Source organism: Lampris incognitus, chromosome 14 (assembly GCF_029633865.1).
Source record: "Lampris incognitus isolate fLamInc1 chromosome 14, fLamInc1.hap2, whole genome shotgun sequence".
NCBI classification, from domain to species: domain Eukaryota; kingdom Metazoa; phylum Chordata; class Actinopteri; order Lampriformes; family Lampridae; genus Lampris; species Lampris incognitus.
Genome location: NC_079224.1, coordinates 47,796,167 through 47,816,244, shown reverse-complemented (window position 1 = coordinate 47,816,244; position 20,078 = coordinate 47,796,167). Strand labels below are relative to the sequence as shown.

General features: G+C 43.8%; 1 protein-coding gene across 1 annotated transcript in view; it reads left to right on the top strand.

Annotated features, from left to right (window-relative positions):
* Nucleotides 1-20,078, top strand: part of dhx9 (DEAH (Asp-Glu-Ala-His) box helicase 9) — a 50,080-nt gene that overhangs the window by 11,256 nt on the left and 18,746 nt on the right. The window contains exons 4-12 of the mRNA XM_056292872.1: nucleotides 4,901-5,012; nucleotides 9,168-9,316; nucleotides 9,816-9,964; nucleotides 11,020-11,066; nucleotides 11,668-11,804; nucleotides 12,152-12,241; nucleotides 12,916-13,077; nucleotides 18,807-18,884; nucleotides 19,413-19,604. Of these exons, the coding sequence (XP_056148847.1) occupies nucleotides 4,901-5,012; nucleotides 9,168-9,316; nucleotides 9,816-9,964; nucleotides 11,020-11,066; nucleotides 11,668-11,804; nucleotides 12,152-12,241; nucleotides 12,916-13,077; nucleotides 18,807-18,884; nucleotides 19,413-19,604 (1,116 nt within the window). The remainder of the gene's footprint in view (nucleotides 1-4,900; nucleotides 5,013-9,167; nucleotides 9,317-9,815; nucleotides 9,965-11,019; nucleotides 11,067-11,667; nucleotides 11,805-12,151; nucleotides 12,242-12,915; nucleotides 13,078-18,806; nucleotides 18,885-19,412; nucleotides 19,605-20,078) is intronic.

Below are 20,078 nucleotides of genomic sequence, written 5' to 3'. Positions count from 1 at the left end.
ACACACATATCCAAACTAAACAAAAAAAGCACTGTCCAAGAGAACGATTGCCAGCCAGGATGACTGTCGGGATCGCCGGTCTGCATGGGTTAGCAGTTAGCTTAGCCTGCTCCACTTCCGCATCCTGTCAGCCCGCCCTTGGCATTTCCTTCTCGGGCGCAGCTCCAGGCAGGCGCCATGGTCCCCGGGCCCACCGGACAAAGCAGACCAAGGTCTCCCAACCGATCTGGCGCCAGCTCTCCTAGCCAGACCTCCTTGCACTCCTCACGACGACATCAAAAGCATCACAGTCAACACCAGGTGAGGCCGCTGCCAAACCGCCCTTGGTGTTATCGGAACTGCTGGTCTGCATGGGCTAGCTGTTCGCTTAGCCTGCCCCACTCTCCCAGCCGATCCAACGCCAGCTCTCCCAGCCATCAAACAAAGACAAATCTTAGATACAGATGTGGGCAAAGACACTGCATGGACGGTACTGGATGAGGCCGCCGCAAATGTGAATTTGCGCCGCCATCTTCCAACACCAGCACTGGGTGAGGCTGCCACAAACGCGAATTCGCGCAGCCATCTTCCCACACCAGAAGTGGAAGTATTTATTAATTGTTATTAATATTGACTATTATCATCTCCCCAGTCAAGAAAATGAGGGCAAACATTCACTACAGTCGTGTAGAACTTTTAAAGATTGGCATGGACTAAGAATGTACCGATACCAGCATCGGGTATCGGTCCGATACTGTGCGCGTGTACTCGTAATCATATAATCATAAAACTGCTCCAATACAACAACACCGGATACCACTTTACAGCAGCGTTACATTCACCTCTCAGTTGAGTAGGTAGGCGGTGGAGGAGGAGCACTGTCAGTCATGTGGAGATATTTCAAAGTAAACGAGTGACAAAAGTAAAGCCGACTGCAAATTATGCTCAGCAAAATTTAGTGGTCAATCGCTCTCGTCTAGTTCAAACACCCACCCTTGTACTGCATGCCTTCGCCAACTGTATCTCTCCGGCTGGCAGTCTCGAAGGAGACGCCTCCCCACTTCTGTGACAAGGCCGAACCACTGCTTTTTCCCCACACACACAGAGACGCATTCATGTGGCGAACACAAGCCGACTCCACCACCTTCCCGAAGACGGCATTGCCAATTATTGATGCTTCATCGAGTCTGGCCATAGTCGGATCTGATGAGACCGGGGCGCCAACCCCGGTCCCTACTGGGCAACTGCATCGACACAAAGCCGATGCTTAGACCGCTACACCACCGCGAAAAAAAAAAAAAAACTAGCTCATTCAACACAAGCAATTTGATAAAACAACTGAAGAACCAAACACGAGGCCGAGTTCAAGGCGTTTGCTAATAGCAGCAGGAAACAGCAACCACCAACTTTGCAGCAAACGCTGGAGAAGCGAGAGAGGATGTCCAGAGACAACCCGCGAGCGGAGAAAGTAACAGCTGAAACATGCAGTTGAATGTTAAAATGTCAGTAACGACAATTTGTTACACTAAAAAGTGCGGTTATATTTTAGTGAAAAGTGTGGCAATGCCATGTTTAAGAAAAGTGTTGAATGTTAAAATGTCAGTATGACAATTTTGTTACACTTAAGTGTGGTTATATTATAGTGAAATGTGTGGCAACGCCATCTTTAAGAAAAACTTATAGCTGAATTTTCAAATGTCAGTAACGACAGTTTGTTACAGTCAGAGAATGAACAATGTCTGATGAAAATAAAACACATTTTCAAAGTAATTGTAAGAAGTGTAATGGCGTTATTAAGTACTCATATCGGTACTCGGTATCGGCAAGTACTCAAATGTAAGTACTTGTACTTGGTCTGAAAAAAAGTGGTATCGGTGCATCCATAGCATGGACTGTACAGAACACTTTCAACTCAAAAACAGTACTGCAGGAGATTCTCAGACCACCGGGTCTAACACAGATCCCTATCCCTGGGGGGAGACAGCGCAAGGAAAGGAAACAGAAGTGAGGTAAGTGAGCTGGCTTGCTAGCCCGACAAAGGGTTGCGCCATACAAAACTCCTCTCCCTACTGTTTTTCACGCGAATGTAAGATAACTCACCAACAGAATTGATGACCTCAGACTGAGTATCGCTACACAGAGCACTATAAAGGACTGCCCTGTTCTGATTTTCACAGAGATGTGGCTGAATCACAACATACTGGTTGCTGCAGCTGAGCTAGCAAGCCGCTCACTCCATCGCACCGACAGAACATCCAACTCTGGTAAGAAATGAGGCGATGGGGCGTCCCATTTTTCAGGGAAACCGTGTCTAGGAGCCGCTTCAAGGAGATCATGCGGTTCATGAAAAGGAGACCAGGCGTGTACGTCTGCAGGATGACAATTTCGCCCTGATGTCGGCCACCTGCAACAGGTTTGTAGAGAACCGCATAGCCTGCTACAAGCCTGGTGCCAGCATCACAATAGATGAGCAGCTGTTTTCCACCAAGGCCCGGTGTGAATTCCAGCAGTACAAATTCTGGCTGGCTGCAGATGTACACAGCAAGTACATGTTAAACGGGGCTCCTTATCTGGGTAGAGGTGAGACGCGAAGAGGTCTGCTCTCAGGAGAGAGTGTGGTGTTATCTCTGGCAGCTCCATAACTGGAGAAGGGCAGAAACATCACAACAGGTAGTTTCTTCACGTCTCTGAGGCTGGCCAACATCTTACAGAAAAAGAAGACCAGCCTCGTTGGCACCCTGGGGGAAAGGAAGCGTGAGATGCCCCCCTCTGCAAAAGAGAAGGCAGAGCCGTGAAGCACCAAGGTGCTGAAATGTAGCGACGTCATGCTCACCACCTACCAGGAGAGGCCAAGTAAGAATATGTGCGTATTGAGCTCCGTGCACACAACCATGGGCATCTTGGAAGGGTCGAAGTCGGAGTGGACATCTTGGATCAGATGGTACACATGTGGTACGCGGTGGCGGTGTTCTGTAATATCTTGGACCTGGCTGGGATCAATGCCCACATCCTCTACAAGGAGTGCACCAATGCCAACATAACCCGGAGGAACTTCCTGCTTCTGCTGGCAGAGGAATAGTTCATGAAGGGGAAGTTGGCACAAGGTCCCAGTCGGCGGCTGAAGATCACAACACTGCAGCAGACATTGAGACGGAGGCAGTGCTGGGTTCGGGAAGGCTGCAACCAAAACAAAACATTTGAAATCTGTTCTGAATGCCACAAACCCATGTGTGACAAAGGTGAGCGGAGGAGAGACGTGGTTTGTGTTACCTGTGACCCCTAATTGTGGTAGTGGAGGCGCTTCCCAATGTGTGTCGGCGTGCATGCATGTGGCGGGATGGGTGTTGTTTGGAACTTTTTGAGTGATTATTTTCAGTTCCTTTCTTTACATTTCACTTTTTATAGACCTTGTTATTTTTCTTAGATTGTTTGCCTTCTTTTTTCATTATTTTACTGTCACCTTTTAACTTTCAATATTCAAGTTCAGCCATGTCTCTTTGTGTTTTAAATTGTTTGAAAAATAATATTACTACTACTACTACTACTACTGCTACTACTACAACCTTTGGCTGCTCCCGTTAGGGGGCGCCACATCGGATCATCCATTTCCATTTCTTCCTGTCTTCTGCATCTTCCTCAGTCACACCAGCCACCTGCATATCCTCCCTCACCACATCCATAAACCTCCTCTTTGGCCTTCCTCTTCTCCTCTTCCTTGGCAGCTCCATATTCAGCATCCTTCTCCCAATATACCCAGCATCTCTCCTCCACACATGTCCAAACCATCTCAATCTTGTCTCTCTTGCTTTGTCTCCAAACCGTCCAACCTGAGCTGTCCCTCTAATATACTCGTTCCTAATCCTGTCCTTCTTCATCACTCCCAATGAAAATCTTATCATCTTCATCTCTGCCACCTCCAGCTCCACCTCCTGTCTTTTCATCAGTGCCACTGTCTCCAAACCATACAACATAGCTGGTCTCACAACCATCTTGTAAACCTTCCCTTTAACTCTTGCTGGTACCCTTCTGTTGCACATCACTCCTGACACTCTTCTCCACCCACTCCACCCTGCCTGCACTCTCTTCTTCACTCCCCATTACACCAGACAGTTGACCCCAAGTATTTAAACTCATACACCTTCGTCACCTTTACTCCTTGCATCCTGACCATTCCACTGTCCCTCCCTCTCATTCATACATAGGTACTCCATCTTGTTCCTACTGACTTTCATTCCTCTTGAAAAATAGTATTAAAGTTGTTAAAATGTTAACTTTGGTGTCAGTCGTTTCCTAACAGACATACTAACATACGTAATGCATTAATATCTCAGTTGGGTATTTATCTTGACTAAATATAGAGTTTGAAAACCGACGGTCATTTTGTGACAGCCCATGGTCGTTTTAGGTAGGAGTGATTCCCGGTCGTTCTCGTGTTAAAGCCACTTAATATCTATCCACCGCACTTACTGTATTTCTGCGGATCTTTTTGCACCTCATAAGTTGTATTTTGTTAACTGTATTGTGTGTTATACCTTATTTTACACTTACATCGTTTAGACTGTACTCTTTATTGCTGATATTTTATATTATCTCTTTTATGTGTGCACCATTTTGAGGTTGACACAAGTGGTTGACACAACAAAATTTTGTTGTGCTTGGCACAACGACAATAGCGTTGTTGAGTCTTGAATGATTGGTTTGGGTCGTATTTGTAGTGTTGCCAGTCTCCTGGCCAAGACATGGCAAGAATTTATGGTCCTGTGACTGCCTAACCTGACACGGTGACCATTGTGAAGGACAAACCTATCGTGTAGTCTGATCCTGGCACTATATGTTTGCATCATGGAAATACACACACACACCCACTACACAGACACACAAACACACACTGAATTTGGTGTGAACTTGACTTTCTTTGCAGGTGGGTGGTCTCCCTGATGTAGAGACAGACAATGCAGGAGGACTCTGTGGCCAAGGAGAGCTCCCTGCCACAGGTCCCCTGCCCCCCCACTTGATGGTGAAAACAGAGCAAGGTGAGGGCGGTCCCAACAGGCCTGTTTGTCTTTATTTCTACTCTTCTGCTTTTTGATTGACTTTTAAAAGAACTGACCAAAGTCGACAGCATGGATCCTCTGTGTTAAGCCCAATTTGCTTCAGATTAGAGGACTGCATTGGGACTGGAATCCCGTGTGTCCGGCAGGACCCAACGCAGATCTCATGGGAGTGGGCGATTTTAACTTTGCTGCGGGTGGAAGTGGTCGGTCAAAGACTAGGTTTAAACCTAGTGTATAGTTGGACCGTGACTACATTTATTAAATGGCTGTTTTTGCACGGCAACATTCAAAAATCAGGTGTTTTGACATCGATTCTGTGAACAGCTGATGACAATAGAAAGCTGTTCACGCCGATTCATCTTGAAAGACCAGCGGCCAATGGGAATACTTCAGTTGTCCGACTAATGGTGGGATGGCAGAACAGTGGTTAGTAAATTCATTGAGACAGAAACTGACCCACCATGCAGTACAGGTTGTGAAGTACTCAACTTAAAGGCAACTAATTGTAACCTAAAGCAAAAAGATGAGTTTAAAGTTTGGATGTAAAGGACTCAGCAGACTCCTGATTGTCTGATAGCCGCAGGCAAGTTATTCCACAAGATCAGGGTTTGATAGGAAAAGGCCCTGCCACCAGCTGACTTCTTCTTAACTTTGGGTACACACAAGAGCCCTGTATTTTGAGAGCAAAGAGCTCGAGATGGAATGTACGGTTTTAGGAGATCAGACAGGTAGGATGGGGCAAGCCCATTTAGGGTTTTATAAGTCCGCAGAAGGACCTTGTATTCTGATCTAACATGGATAGGAAGCCAATGAAGGGAGACGAGAATCAGTGTAATATGGTCAAATTTCCTAGATTTAGTCAGGATTCTAGCAGCAGCATTCTGAACCATCTGAAGACTTTTAGTACTAGAATGTGGCAGACCTGAGAACGGAACATTACAGTAATCAAGCCTGGATGAAACAAATGCATGTATTGGAGTCTCTGCGTCAGCCATAGAGAGAAAAGACAAAATTTTAGCTATGTTACGTAAGTGAAAAAGGCAGTCTTGGTGATTTCTTTAATGTGCTTATCAATGGAAAGGCTGGGATCAAACGTAACACCAAGATTTTTGGCTGCCACACTTTGTGAAACCGCAGAGTTGTTGATTGTTATCGTTACTTGGTCAAATTGGTGTTTGTGTCTAGCAGGGCCAATGACCAGCATCTCGGTTTTATCCGAATTTAAAAGCAGAACGTTAAGTGAAATCCAGTTTGTCACAGTAGCCAAGCAGGCCTCTAAGTTAGTGATGTGAGTTTGATCATCAGCCCTTATAGGCACATACAACTGAGTATCATCAGCATAGCAATGGAAATTTATTCCATAACTGCGTATAATTTGGCCAAGAGGTGTAATGTAAAGAGAGAAAAGTAGAGGGCCAATAACTGAGCCCTGAGGTACACCATATTTAACGTCAGAGAATTTTGATATAATATTACTATAGCAGACACAATGTGTTCTTCCAGATAAGTAAGACTTAAGCCAAGAGAGAGCTAAGCCAGAGACACCAAAATTACAATTTAATCTATCTAATAGTATACAGTAATCAGTGGTGTCAAAGCCTGCACTGAGGTCCAGTAGTAGAAGCACAGAAGTGGAATCAGAGTCCATAGCTAGTAAAAGATCGTTCACCACTCTGGTCAGAGCAGTTTCAGTGGAGTGACCGGGCCTGAAAGCCGATTGAAAAGGTTCATATAGATGATTTTCTTTTATATGGGTCAAAAGTTGTTGATATACAACTCTCTCTAGTACTTTAGAAAAGAATGAAAAATTAGAGACTGGTCGATAGTTATTAAGCGACCCTGGATCAAGGTGCAGTTTTTTTAAGTAGAGGTGTAACCACAGCTGTCTTATAACTACTGGGAACAATGCCAGTAGTAAGAGATAAATTAACAATATCTAGCATTGTAGGTCCCAGAAAAGGCCAGAGGTCTTTAAAAAGTTTTGCTGGTAAGGGGTCAAGTAGGCAAGCAGTTGGTTTAGTAGCTGACACGAACTTAGTCAGAGTATCTAGAGAGATAGTCTCAAAAGCTGTAATAACTGGGACTGTCAGTGACTCATTGTATAGATATGAATTTGGTAAGACAGGATCTGCAGGAGTAGCTGGAGTTGAACTAATTTTGTTAAGATCTCATCAACCTTATTGCAGAAAAAGTCTAGAAATTAATGGGCCGTGAATGGTGAGCAGCTAATAGACGGCTGCTTTTTAGTAAGTTTAGATACGGTGTCAAAGAGAAATCTGGGGTAATGTTTATTAATATTGATTAAGTGCGAGATATGCTGTTTTTACACCAGATAAAGCACGCTTGTATTTCAATAAACACTCGTGCTACAATAGATAAAAAACTTCCGATTTTGATTTTCGCCATTTTAAGTTCCAGTCTCCTGCAGGCCCGCTTAAGAGTACGTGTCTCATCATTAAACCAGGGTGTAGGCCTCTTTAGTCGCCTAGTTCTGGTAGTGAGAGGTGCAACTGAATCAAGGAGACTAGAGAGGGCCAAATTTAAGTCACTAGTGAAATTTTCAACAGTCAGTTACCACAGTGAAAGGAGCCAAGACTTCAGGCAGCTGCTGGCCAGATGCAGCTACAGTGGAGGGACCAATGTGGCGAGTGGCAATTACATCTGTGCTGACATTAACTGGACAGGCCAATAATGCTTCAAATTTGATGAGAAAATGATCTGACACAGCAGTTCTGGTTGGCAAGACATTCAGATCACAAACAGCTAGCCCTTTAGATAAAACCAAATCAAGGGTGTTACCACTGCAATGAGTCGACTCTTGAACAAACTGAGTGAACCCAAAAGGATCAACTAGTGCCAGAAAAGCTTTACTTAGAGGATCAGCAGCCTTATTCAGATGAATATTGAAATCACCTAGAATTAGAATCTCATCAGCGTGAGTAACAAAACCTGAGACAAATTCTTCAAGAAATAATGAGCCAGGAGGCCGATAGAGTATCACAATTTGGACTGAGCTAAGTCTACTCATGGCTGAGGGAGATGGACCAAGAACAAGAGACTCAAAAGACTAGAATTTAGATTCCAGTCTGGAAGTCAAATTGAAAATAGATTTATATATTAAGGCAACCCCCCCCCACCTTGTTTATTTACCCGAGCTACATGGGCATAAGTATAGTCAGGTGGGGAAGCTTTGTTTAAGGGAAGGAAAACATTTGATTTCAGCCAAGTTTCACATAACCCAATCATATCAAAACAATGTTCAAGAATCAGATCATTTATTAGTAAGGCTTTGGTAGACAGTGATCTGATATTTATGAAACCAAATTTAAGCATCTTGTGGAAGTGATTAGTAGTTTGCAGAACTTTAGAGCTACCAATAGGTGAAAGATTAATTGGAATTAGACACCTTGTTGACAGTTTTGGCAACCAATGCTTTGGGTGATATGTGGTCACATTCTTGATAACATTAGCTGTTTGGTTCTGTAGATTATTCGGTACTTTGTTGCACATTTCACCACCACCAGTGGTAGGAATAATTACTAGATTATTGTGATTCACACATTTAGGAGAGTGTTGGCCCACCATTAACGGAGTTCTCGGTCAACCTTTTCTTGTTTTGTTTTTTTTGTTTTTTTACATTTATTTCTGATTTTCCCCTTTTTTTCTCCCAATTTAGTGGCCAATCGATCCCTATTTTAATTCAAACACCCACCCTCGTACTGCATGCGTTCGCCAACTGCATCTCTCTGGCCGGCAGTCTCGAAGGAGACCGCCTCCCCACTTTCGTGACAAGGCGACTCCAGGCCGAATCACTGTTTTTTCCGACACACACACGGAGGCATTCACGTGACGAACACAAGCCGACTCCGCCCCCCTCCCGAAGACAGCGTTGCCAATGATTGCTGCTTCATCGAGTCCGGCCATAGTCGGATCTGACGAGACCGGGGCGCGAACCCCAGTCCCCAGTGGGCAAAACCTTTTCTTGTTTGATTCACACCAGAGTCCACAAGCAGCGTTCACACCTGTCTAAAAGATCTGAAATTTGGAAAAAGTTTATGAAGGTTGGACTAAATGATGTTTAAAAAACACTCAGCACAACTGTGGTGTTCTTAATAATGTCATTGTTGGTTTCAGATGATGGTTCTGGTCCGGTCCCGGGCAGGACAGGTCTGGGCTACTTAGGAGCGCCTGGTGCTGTATTGGCAGGAGGGGGGGCTCAGTGGGAGCGGGGGGCCAACCTGAAGGAGTACTTTGCCAGAAGAGACGAACAGGAAGCCCAGGCGGTAAGAAACTTCAGTGATATTGCGCTGCTGCTCTCCAGCAGCTGGTCTGACCCTGAGCTGCTGGATGATCACCTACTAGAGAGATGGTAGTGTTGCACCCTTGTATGGGTTATATAGCAGTTCTTTTACACATTTGGCTGCAGATAAATGGTGTCGCTGAGTACAGCTGCAGTTAACCTTTAAATGGTGACAAATGGAAAAAACAAGATGCTTGGTCAACATTAATGCAGGTCTCTGAGACTCTGACTACAGCAGAATTCCAGTTGACATTCCTCCTAAAGTTCCGTTGATAGAAAATAGATTCTGTGTGGCTCCGCAGACAAACGGCCATAAACTTTATTATTCTACACAAACTGCAGTGGTTGGATGGGTTGAGTGGGTCCCGTGAGGCTGAAATCAGTGATATCACATGAAGAAAAGAATCATGATCGTGTGATGGCTTGTGATTGGAGACTGAGTCTTGAGTGTTGGTCTGGCTCTGTGGTTTTTATCCCTCTAGACTCTGGAGTCTGAGGAGGTGGACCTGAATGCTGGACTTCATGGAAATTGGACTTTGGAGAATGCCAAGGCAAGACTGAACCAGTTCTTCCAGAAGGAGAAGACCAGCTCTGAGTATAAATACAGCCAAGTGGGACCGGACCACAACAGGTCCTGCTGCAACCTTCACACCCTCACTTAACAGCCTTGTCCTATAAAACACCAGCCAGTCAATAGAAAAACCAGCAGAAATTGTTTTATGTAGCTAAGGGTCCGGGTATATCTCAAAGGATAGCTTTTGTGCAATTTTGATTGAAGTTTTACTTTTGCTCTGTTTTGCACATCAGTCGATCAATCAAACTTTCTAAAGCAGATTTTTACATCAAAATGTTATGAGGTTCCTCTTACATACAACAGATACAGCATACCTGAAAATCAACATTGAATGAGTTGCATATAGAATATATGTCTAACAAAAATGTGCATGTGTGTGTATGTATGTGTGACCCGTAACCCCCTGGCTGTGGGTCGCGGACCTCACTTTGAGAACTACTGGTCTAGTCGGTAGGCTGGACTGTTTCAGTGTTTACCAGTAAGTTTGTCTCTGGTGGCCGTGGAACTTGTATGTTTTTCTGCAAGACTGATGTTGAACTTGAGACTTCCAGTGTGTGTCTACTACACCAGAAAGCTCTCGCAGCAAACAGTCTGTTAATGACGTCAAAGAAACCGGGACCCTAGGATATTTTGTTTGGGTTGGGTCAACCTTGCGGGTAACTGGCCATCTGTTGAAACGGATGAAGGGCTGGTGAAGTGTGAATGCCTCGTAGATTTCCTTGAGGGATAACGGACATGATGCCAGAGCTCACAACCACACTGATGGAAGACATGTGATGGCCTTTAGAGATACTAAAGCTGTCCCATGGTGTGACCAGCACAGCAGGGAAGGGACTGGGCTCAGTGGTGGTTGGTTGTGATTTCTGGTGTCACTGTTCCGCCGTAGGAAAAAGGCGGGTCAACGGATGACCAAACTAAACAGCTGATTGGTGCTTGTCAAGTCTGGCAGAAAAACATACAGGTTTCCCATTGGGCGAGGTCCCCAGAGAGCAGGTGAGTGGAGCCAATAGTCTCAAACTTTTGAAGGCGTGTAATTTCCCCTTGTCTTTTCCTGGGAAAGGTCACAATATAATAATGCTGTGAATTGTGGGTATTTCTGCTTCTCCTCTCAGGAGTTATATAGCGGAGATGCAGTTGTTTGTACGACAGTTGGGCAGAAGTAAGTCTTCATATATTAATTTACAGCTTATTATATATTATTGATTTCTTATGCCTACCTAAGTCCCTTGGGTTATTGATTTTAATTGTTTACTGTGGCCCAGAACCACGGCATGTTCAGAAGGTCTTCTTGGTCCAGGCCACCAGGCCTCAGATCCCTAATCCAGACCCAACCATCCACCCACAGAAACCACTTTTTATGAGCTTTTATCTCTCAGCTCTGTGAAATGAGTGTCCAGAAATTTCTCGTTTGATTTTAAATATGGAGGACAAAGACGAAGTTATGGTCATTTAAAGGATTACACAGTAGCACAGTTAGAATTCCACAGTAAATAATTAAAATATCAGCGTTCTGGGAACATTTTGTTTGAGGATCCACTGATATCTGAATGATTTAACATACTATTGTTCAGGTGTTCATACTGTACATGTTAGTTGTTCATCTGATAGTTTTATCCAAGATAATTTACCCTGACACCAGGAGTAGATTTCCTAGATCACCAGTATCATAATAAACCAAGAGTAACTATGTCAAAGGTCAGAGCCACGGCATCCAGACATCCTTCTAACACGTAGTATTAAATTAATCCACTGTACTCCAGGGATCACCGCCCGAGATCATGGCTCCAATAAGAAGCTGGCAGCCCAGTCCTGCGCCCTGTCACTGGTCCGCCAGCTCTACCATCTGGGTGTGATCGAGGCCTACACTGGCATCACCAAGAAGAAGGATGGAGAAACGGTACAGCCTTATTTCTTTTTATTTCCATTTGGAAGCTCTGGTTTACATCATTTAGTTTTATGTGCATGGACAACCGGTCACTGGAAGCTGGCCAGTACAACCCTAGTCCTCAACTGTTGGCCTCAGAGCCACTCCTCTAGAGGAGCAAGGAGGTTTGTGTCGCCATAACAAAGCCCTCATCCTCTTTAGAAATGTGAAGAAGGTTTTAATCGGTTGTTTTGAGTTAAATTGAAATGTCTGTTCTTCTGACATCTGTTCCGGCACTTCGGACAGATGTTAGCATTTGTCAGAAGTGCTTTTTGTGCCAGTCAGTGGGGTTGAGTTGTGTGTTCTGTTTCTGGGTCCAGTTGGAGCCATATGATGTGAATGTTAACCAAGACCTGGAACAGCAACTTATGAGTCTGGTTCAGGAGTTGGGAGTTCAGATCCCACCACGGGTAAGTCTCTTAAACCTCACACATCTGATGGTGAGTGATGATCTGGAATTTCCTGGAATTTTTGCAGTCTTTTGAGAAATGTAATATGTGGCCTCCGAACACAGACAAAAATAGGTTGATATGTTCTGCATTCAGTCGTGTCGTCATTAAAGCACCGACGGAATGATATGCAGCAGCGACCCGGATTTCATTCATTGGATTTCAAAGTGGCATGTATACCATGTCTATTTTGGAAAAGCAGTATTGCCACATATGTATTTCAGTATGTGTAAAGATTCAAAGTGAAACAGTCATATATGTTTACTTGTCCTCATGGCATTGCAGCTTTTCTCATATGTTTGAAATAATCACATGGGCATTGCATTTCATCATGTGTGATTGTGTCGTCTGCAGTCTATTCAAACTAATTGTGCTGAACGATTCTGATCATAATTACAGCAGAAAGAAATTATGGTCCCTTGAAAAGGAAAATGTAGGAATCTTGTCATAAAAATGAATCTAACTTCCCATCCACAAGTCATTTCATGTCTGATGGTTTTGGATAGCCGTACACCAGTGTCGCTTCCTGTGACAGCTGTCTGTCATCCAGTTTAATTCCACTGTTGGACAGCAGCACACTGCTGTGGGAATGTGAGTTGAGATTGAGTTCTTCATGTTGCGTCTCGTTGCTCCAGCCTCTAGACTGCAGCAGCCCAGTGTCTCTGGTCCAGGGCAAGATGGCAGCGTTTGAGCCCTCCCAGAGGCAGAGCGGGGCGGGGGTGGTGCCTTGGTCCCCCCCACAGGTCAACTGGAATCCCTGGACCAGCAGCAACATCGACGATGGACCGCTGGCCTTTGTGAGTGTCTGCTGTAGATGGTATTCCTTCAGTTATAAAAAGCTACAGTCCAGAAGATCTCCTTTATGATAGTTTCTGTCTCTGGTTAAGTCAGTAACTCAACCTCAAATATCCAAATCCTGCAGACTTCAGTAGTGTGTGATGCGAATGGTTAGGTAGGACACTAGCCAGGAAAAATTGTGCATGGTCTTTTCCATCTGCATCATAGCAGCCAAATGAGGAAGAAGGCAGGTAGTAGGGATGTGCTCAGCTGACTATTTTCATTGACGTTTAACCGCTGTTTTTGTAATCGACTAGCTGACTAGTCTAAAATGAGAAAACAGCTAAAATTGAGCACATTTCGATCCATAAGGTCAAACCGTGTCGGAAAAAAATATTGTGAGTATATAAAGGCTATTCAGTTAACCAAATCGTATTTTAAATGCTGCAGAGAAGGGTAGCCTACTTTTCTGGGCATGCGAAGAAATGATTCAGCAAAATGGTTTCATTTCAGACAAACATCAAGTTAAAACAACTAATTTAATTCAATAATAAACGGGTATTTAGGCATAGCCCAAAATATGGAAAAGACCATTTTTATAGGCTTACGAATTTCAAACAGACCATTTCCGCTCCTCCAATTGTGGTGCTGAAAAGACAGACAGCGCAGATTCAGGTTATGTCAAAGTAAACAAGTAGCCTACAACACATTTTTATAGATCCGTGAAATATTTGTTTCATAAATGAAAACATGCGTGGCTGGGTGATGGGTGGGACCAATGCAGAATATTAAAACATTTCATATTGACAGACAGCAAGATGGCTATTGCATAGGCTATTATGAAAAAACAAACGTAGGCTACTCACTCATTCGATAATATGGCTAATTTGTTATTATGGACAAACAGGCTATCGAGACCAGATAAGATAAGATAAGAAATACTTCCTGTAGGGAAATTCGTTCTGGGCTCCTCACAAGTTGGACATACATGAAGACAGACAGAACAATAAACAGTTGAGATGTACACATATATGCATATTGATGACATTTTAAATTAACATGCAACAAGATGGCTACCGTATTGCATATGAAAATGAACATTTAGAAGAACAGAAGAACAGTTAGGCTACTCACTCAGGCAACAAACTCGATATGCTATTGCATATTATGAACAAACGGGCCGAGTCTGAGACCTCACCATACATTTTTGTTTAGCGAAATGAACATGTCAATGTGGTTGGGTGAAAGACCGGACCTGAGGCGATTAACAATAAGGCCTGCAGCTGAAAAAACTCACTCAGCTGGGACAGAGGTTGCAGGCACACAGAGATAATGACTTGTAAGCCGGTACAGTTTGGGGAAGCGTTGCGTTTTCCTGCGCCACCACAGCAGTGAGTCTTCGTTCAGTGGGATAGGTGGTTCAGACCAGTACTGCTCCAGCTCATCTTGAGTTGACTCTCCGGCATAGTCCTGAAAGAAAACATTCAGGCATGTTTTCTTCTGTTTTGGCTGAGTGGGCTCCGCAGACGTTGTGCCGTTGTTGTCATGGTCACCGTTGTCTTCCTCATCACCATTTGCTGGGAGGCTGTGATACTGCATAGTGAGGTTTTCTCTCACTGCCTGTTGCACATCCATCTGGAGAAAGTGCAGGTTCTTGTGGCGGGGATCGAGAGCAGAGGCAAGCAGTGCCACTCTACCAGCATTCTTGGAGTCTGTAGGATTAATTCGTTTCTCCAGTGGTGCTGCTACCGTCATCTTAAACTTGGCCACTTTGTTGGAATCACCTGCAGAGTTGAGATGCCTGAGATAATGGAAAAGAAGGAATCAATTAGTGCTGATTGTCGATTAATTTGCAGATGATAATCCCATTATTAACAGTTATTAGGGTATTATTATTAGCCTACTACTACAATAGCCTATGAAAGGTAATTTATGGCTATATTCAGCCTACCTGTTCAGCAAACGCATCACCATAGGGAACACCATGGACACCGACACGTATTTCTCGCTGCAAAGGGCTGTGGTGGCACTTTTGAGAGACTCCAGCACAGGTAGCATTGTCTCTATTGTCAGCCAGTTGTCGTCTGTCAGCTCCAAGGTCTTAGCCTCTGCAAGTTTGGTGATAGCTCTGTCAGAGAGGATGGCAGTGATGGCCCATCGTTGCTCGTGAAGCCGTGCGAGCATGTCGCCTAGTTCCAGCAGATTTGACACAACTATATAAGTATAAGTTTATGCTGGGGCAACTCCTGCTGCTCTTGCTTCTTCTTTAGAGCCACAGTGGCCGCAGTACTGCGATGGAAATGGCTCATGAGTCTTGCGCACACACCTACCAGTCGGGTCATGGTATTAGCCTTCATTCCATCATTTATCCCCAACTGCAATGTATGGGCAAAACATGGCATCAACTCCCAGTCCAGCATGACTTCGTTTGCCAACACCATGTCAGCCGCATTATCATGAACACAGGCGATGACCTTGTGTTCCAGTCCCCATTTGCTGATGGCTGTTCGTAGGTGCTCTGCCAGGTTTTCCGCCGTATGCCTGTCCTCGAGTGCACTCGTCTGGAGCACACTACTGACCAGTTTCCCGTCAACCTTGAAATGACAAGTGATTGTCATATACGACTCGGTAGTAGTGGATGTCCAGCCATCGGTGGTGATTACCACATACTCTGCCTTTTCCATTATCTTTTTCATGGCTGCTGTCATCTTATTGTGCTCCAGTTCCAGCCTAGATGTTATCACTTTCCTCCCCGGCACCGTGTATCCCGGCTCGATGCAGTTCAGCAGTTGTGGGAAGCCTTTGCCTTCAACAAAGCTGAGTGGCAGCATGTCTGTTGCTGTCATCTCGGTGATTAGCTGGGTTATTTTTTGTGATTGGGGGGGATCACAGCGGCGAGCAGTAAGCGAGAGAAGAGATTGCTTTTGGCGGCTAGCACTAGCATTACCTTTAGCAGCACTAACTGTCTCTCCTTGGAGGTTCACGTCCAGGTGTCTATATTTTAAGTGAATCCTCAAGGCTCCAATTAAATAATTATACGCCAGTTTCATTCCACACAACCTACATAAAACCTTTCCATCCTTTTCCAAGTCAAAGTACTCCCACACGTGGCTGGTTTTTCAACTCGACATTTTCTCTAGCTTGCGTGACCGTTTATCTTGCAACCATGGTAACAATGCAAGTAGGCTACTTTTTCATAGCCTAGTTTTTAAAAAGCAACCTTTTATTAAGAAGACATGACAGTAATTTGGGTGCAAATTATGTAAATGTGTAAAACAAAGCGTGTCTTATATCTTATTATTATTTTTTAAATAATAGTTTAACCGACTAGTTTTCCGTTCCGACTAGCAGGAGCAGCTTCGTTTAAACGACTATACGACTAGTCGGCGCACATCCCTAGCAGGTAGTGCTGAGTTTGAAGAAGTGAAGTTGTTTTGCCTAACACGCAGATATGACAGAACAAGTTGGCAGAAGCCCTTTACCAACAGTGCAACATCAGTAAGTAAAAGTCAGGTTCAGCCAGGTTTTTTCCTTTGTTTCTGGCACAGCAGTACTGCTGACTCTGTCACGCTGTCATGTGCCACGCCTCAGACAACACTGGGCCGATTTTGGTGAATTTTTGGGGAATAATGCATACTGTCGCTCTGCTTACAGAATAAAGAACAATTAGCCCAACATGCTAATTGTTCTTATCTTGTCTTGAGATTTGGTACACACATGCAGTCCCCACCCACAGCATTAGTGCCCCTTTTCCACTACACTCTACCAACTCGACTCACCCTTTCTTGGTTTTCCATTATTAGAAAGTACCAGCATTTTGGTAGCTGTTACCACTTTTCTGGTACCACCTTTGCTGGGGTTCCAAAAAAAAAACTGGAGTGGGTACCAAAATCAATGCAGACCTCTGATTGGTCAGGGAGATGCGTCACTCCGTCATCAGTGTGCACATGGGATATCCCCCGGCATTTTTTTTTATCACTTTAGTTTTTATTGAAAGTTTTTAGGTCAATACAAACATGGCATCCGTATTCAGAAGTAAACATTAAATTATCTACATTTACTTGCACACAAGCCCAACAGGGCAACTCAAAGAAGAAAAAAAAACACACAAAAAAATGAACTACAAGAGCTTCCTGAGGGTCTAACTTTTCAGTCTTAAGTGTTGTCATGAATTCTGTTGTCGCGTGTTTGCTCCTTAAACCATGTCCATTTCTTCCACTGGTCTTCCATCCGAGGTAATGTAAGTCTCAATCGATGAGTCAGTTTTTCCATTGTGTGAATGTCCTCCACTATTTCCATCCATTGTCCTTGTGTGGGGGTGTCCACCTGGCACCATTTTCTTGTGATTGCCTTCTTAGCAGCAATCAGCAGTATCTTAACCAAACATCCATCACTTGGCCCTATATCGTCGTTTTGAAAATTACAGCGATAGAGGGTCATATAGCACTTAGGGAAGTCATATCCAAGTACCTTTTGTATTACATCATGAACCATCTCCCAAAACATCGCTAGCTTATTACATTTCCAAAATATATGCGAGTGGTCTACATCCTCTGTTCCACATTTCCTCCGCATGACAGTTTGGTGCTGGAGTATCTATTTTTGATTTTTGGTGTACTAAAAAAACATATCAGATTTGTCCAGGAGAATTCCCTCCATATCCACGAACTAGTGGAGGATTGATGGACTTTCCACATATTCTGCCAGTCCTCCTCTGTAATTTCTGTGCCAAATTCTAATTCCCATTTTTCTTTTATATATGTAGTTGAGTGTTTATTAGTTGTGAGAGCTTGATATAGTACAGATATAGTCCTAGATTTTCTCCCTTTATATGCGTTGATTATAATTTGAATCACACTGTTCACCTCCATGGAGGGTCCTCTCCTGATAGGTTTGTTGTAATAATCCCTTAATTGTAAATATCTGAAGAAGTCATGATTCTCCAAATCAAACTTGTCTTTCATACCCTGAAAACTCTCCATCTCCCCTTTTTCCTCTAGAGTGCACCATGCTGTGATTCCCCAGTTAACCCACAATTTGAAAACTGTATTATGCCTTGCTGGAGTAAAGTCTCTATCATATGCTACCCATCTCAATAACTGTATCTCATCTTGTAATTTGTTGATTTTAATCAATTTAAACCATAACTCCAGTGTAAATAATGTGACTGAATCCATGTGGGTTTTTGTTTTCTTGTATATTTCTTTATCTCCTAAAATATTCTGAATAGGGTACCCACCATATTCCCTTTCCACGACTTTCCACTTTGCCATGTAATCTTGCCTACACCAGTCAACAGCATATCTCAGCTGGGCAGCTTTGAAATATTCTTTTAGATTTGGTAAACCCATACCTCCCTTTTCCTTTAGAGTTGGAGAGTTTCATACCTTACTCTGGGCTTCTTTCCTCCCCAAATAAATCTAGATATTGTCCTATCCCACCTATCAAATTGAGCTTGAGTCACCTCTACAGGCAACATTCCCCGGCATTTTTAAATACCGAAGCGGAGTTATCTTAAAAATACATTTTGAAATTGAAAAAAATGGAGAGCCAAAAATCCAGCTATACTGAGGGGGTACTGTTACGGTCATGGAAAATGACAGAGTCGAGTTGAGCCAGTACCATGCAGTGGAAAGGGGGCATAAGATCCAATTTCTTATATATTCTACTAATTTGCGTAATGTTCTCCGTGTTCCCCCCTCTCTCTCCGTCTCTACGTTTATCTTTCTGTCTATATCTCTACCTCCAGTGCACTCCAGAGCAGATCAACAATGACCTGCAGCAGGAGCTCAACTTCCATCTGCAGCAGAACCAGGACCTCCACAAGGTGAGTCTGGAGACCAAAGCTCCTTTTCTGCCTGTCCACAGACTGATCTCAGATCAAGTAGGACCCATGTAAAAAGACCACTGTCAAACTCTGTAGCAGAACCCTGCCGAATGGAAGTGAGAGGACATGAAAGGAGAACTGTGATGTTCTGGCTTTGACTTGGTGTTGATTTAGTGACATGTTGCTGTTTCTTAATAGAAACCAAATGGTAACCACAGGTCACTCACTGCTGCATTTTGCAGTTTATTAGAGAATAGAAAAGTAGTTTAGCTTCACTGAAAAAACGAAGTAAAGATGAACGGCCTGCTGTTACCAGTTCTGATAGAACGTTTTGTCTCCGACATGATGAAGATGAACATACATCTAAACGGCTCCTCAGAGGAAGCCCACCAAACCCCTAAGTCAGCCTAATAAAACAAAAACACACCGACGTCCTGACTTATTTGTGTGCCTCACACACAGATCATGTTGAAAAAATGATGAAAGATGATTCAAAACATGTGCCGTACTGACCGCTGCTCTCCTCAGATCCTGGAAGGGCGCAACCAGCTGCCAGTCAAGAAGTTTGAACATGACATCATGGCGGCCATCGACAACAACCCCGTGGTGGTTATCAGAGGGGCCACAGGCTGCGGTAAAACCACCCAGGTACCCCAGTACATCCTGGACAGCTTCATCAAGACGAGCCGCGCCTCCGAATGCAACATCGTGGTTACCCAGGTCAGACTCAGCTTTAGATTTACTCTTGAACTTGAAGCCGAGCCTTATCAGAGAGAGTTCAGATGAGTTCAACAGAAAACATCACCAACGTTACAACCACCAATCATGACAAGGTCAAAGGTCAAACAACAGGTTCTCTCACTGGAGAAAAAGGAAACTGTCTCGTATCGTTTTGAAAATGTCACTTTCTAAAAGATGACCTGTTATGTTTCATTTATTAAAGGAAGGAGTCGGGTGGAAAACCCTGTGATCTGTTTTCAGACCGAATTAGTAACGTTCTGTCTCTTATTATGTAGCAGATGTACTACTACCACTACTTCATATAGTACTTATGATTATCATGTAGCAAATGTACTACTACCACTACTTCATAAAGTGCTTATGATTATCATGTAGCAAATGTACTACTACCACTACTTCATATAGTACTTATGATTATCATGTAGCAAATGTACTACTTCCACCACTACTTCA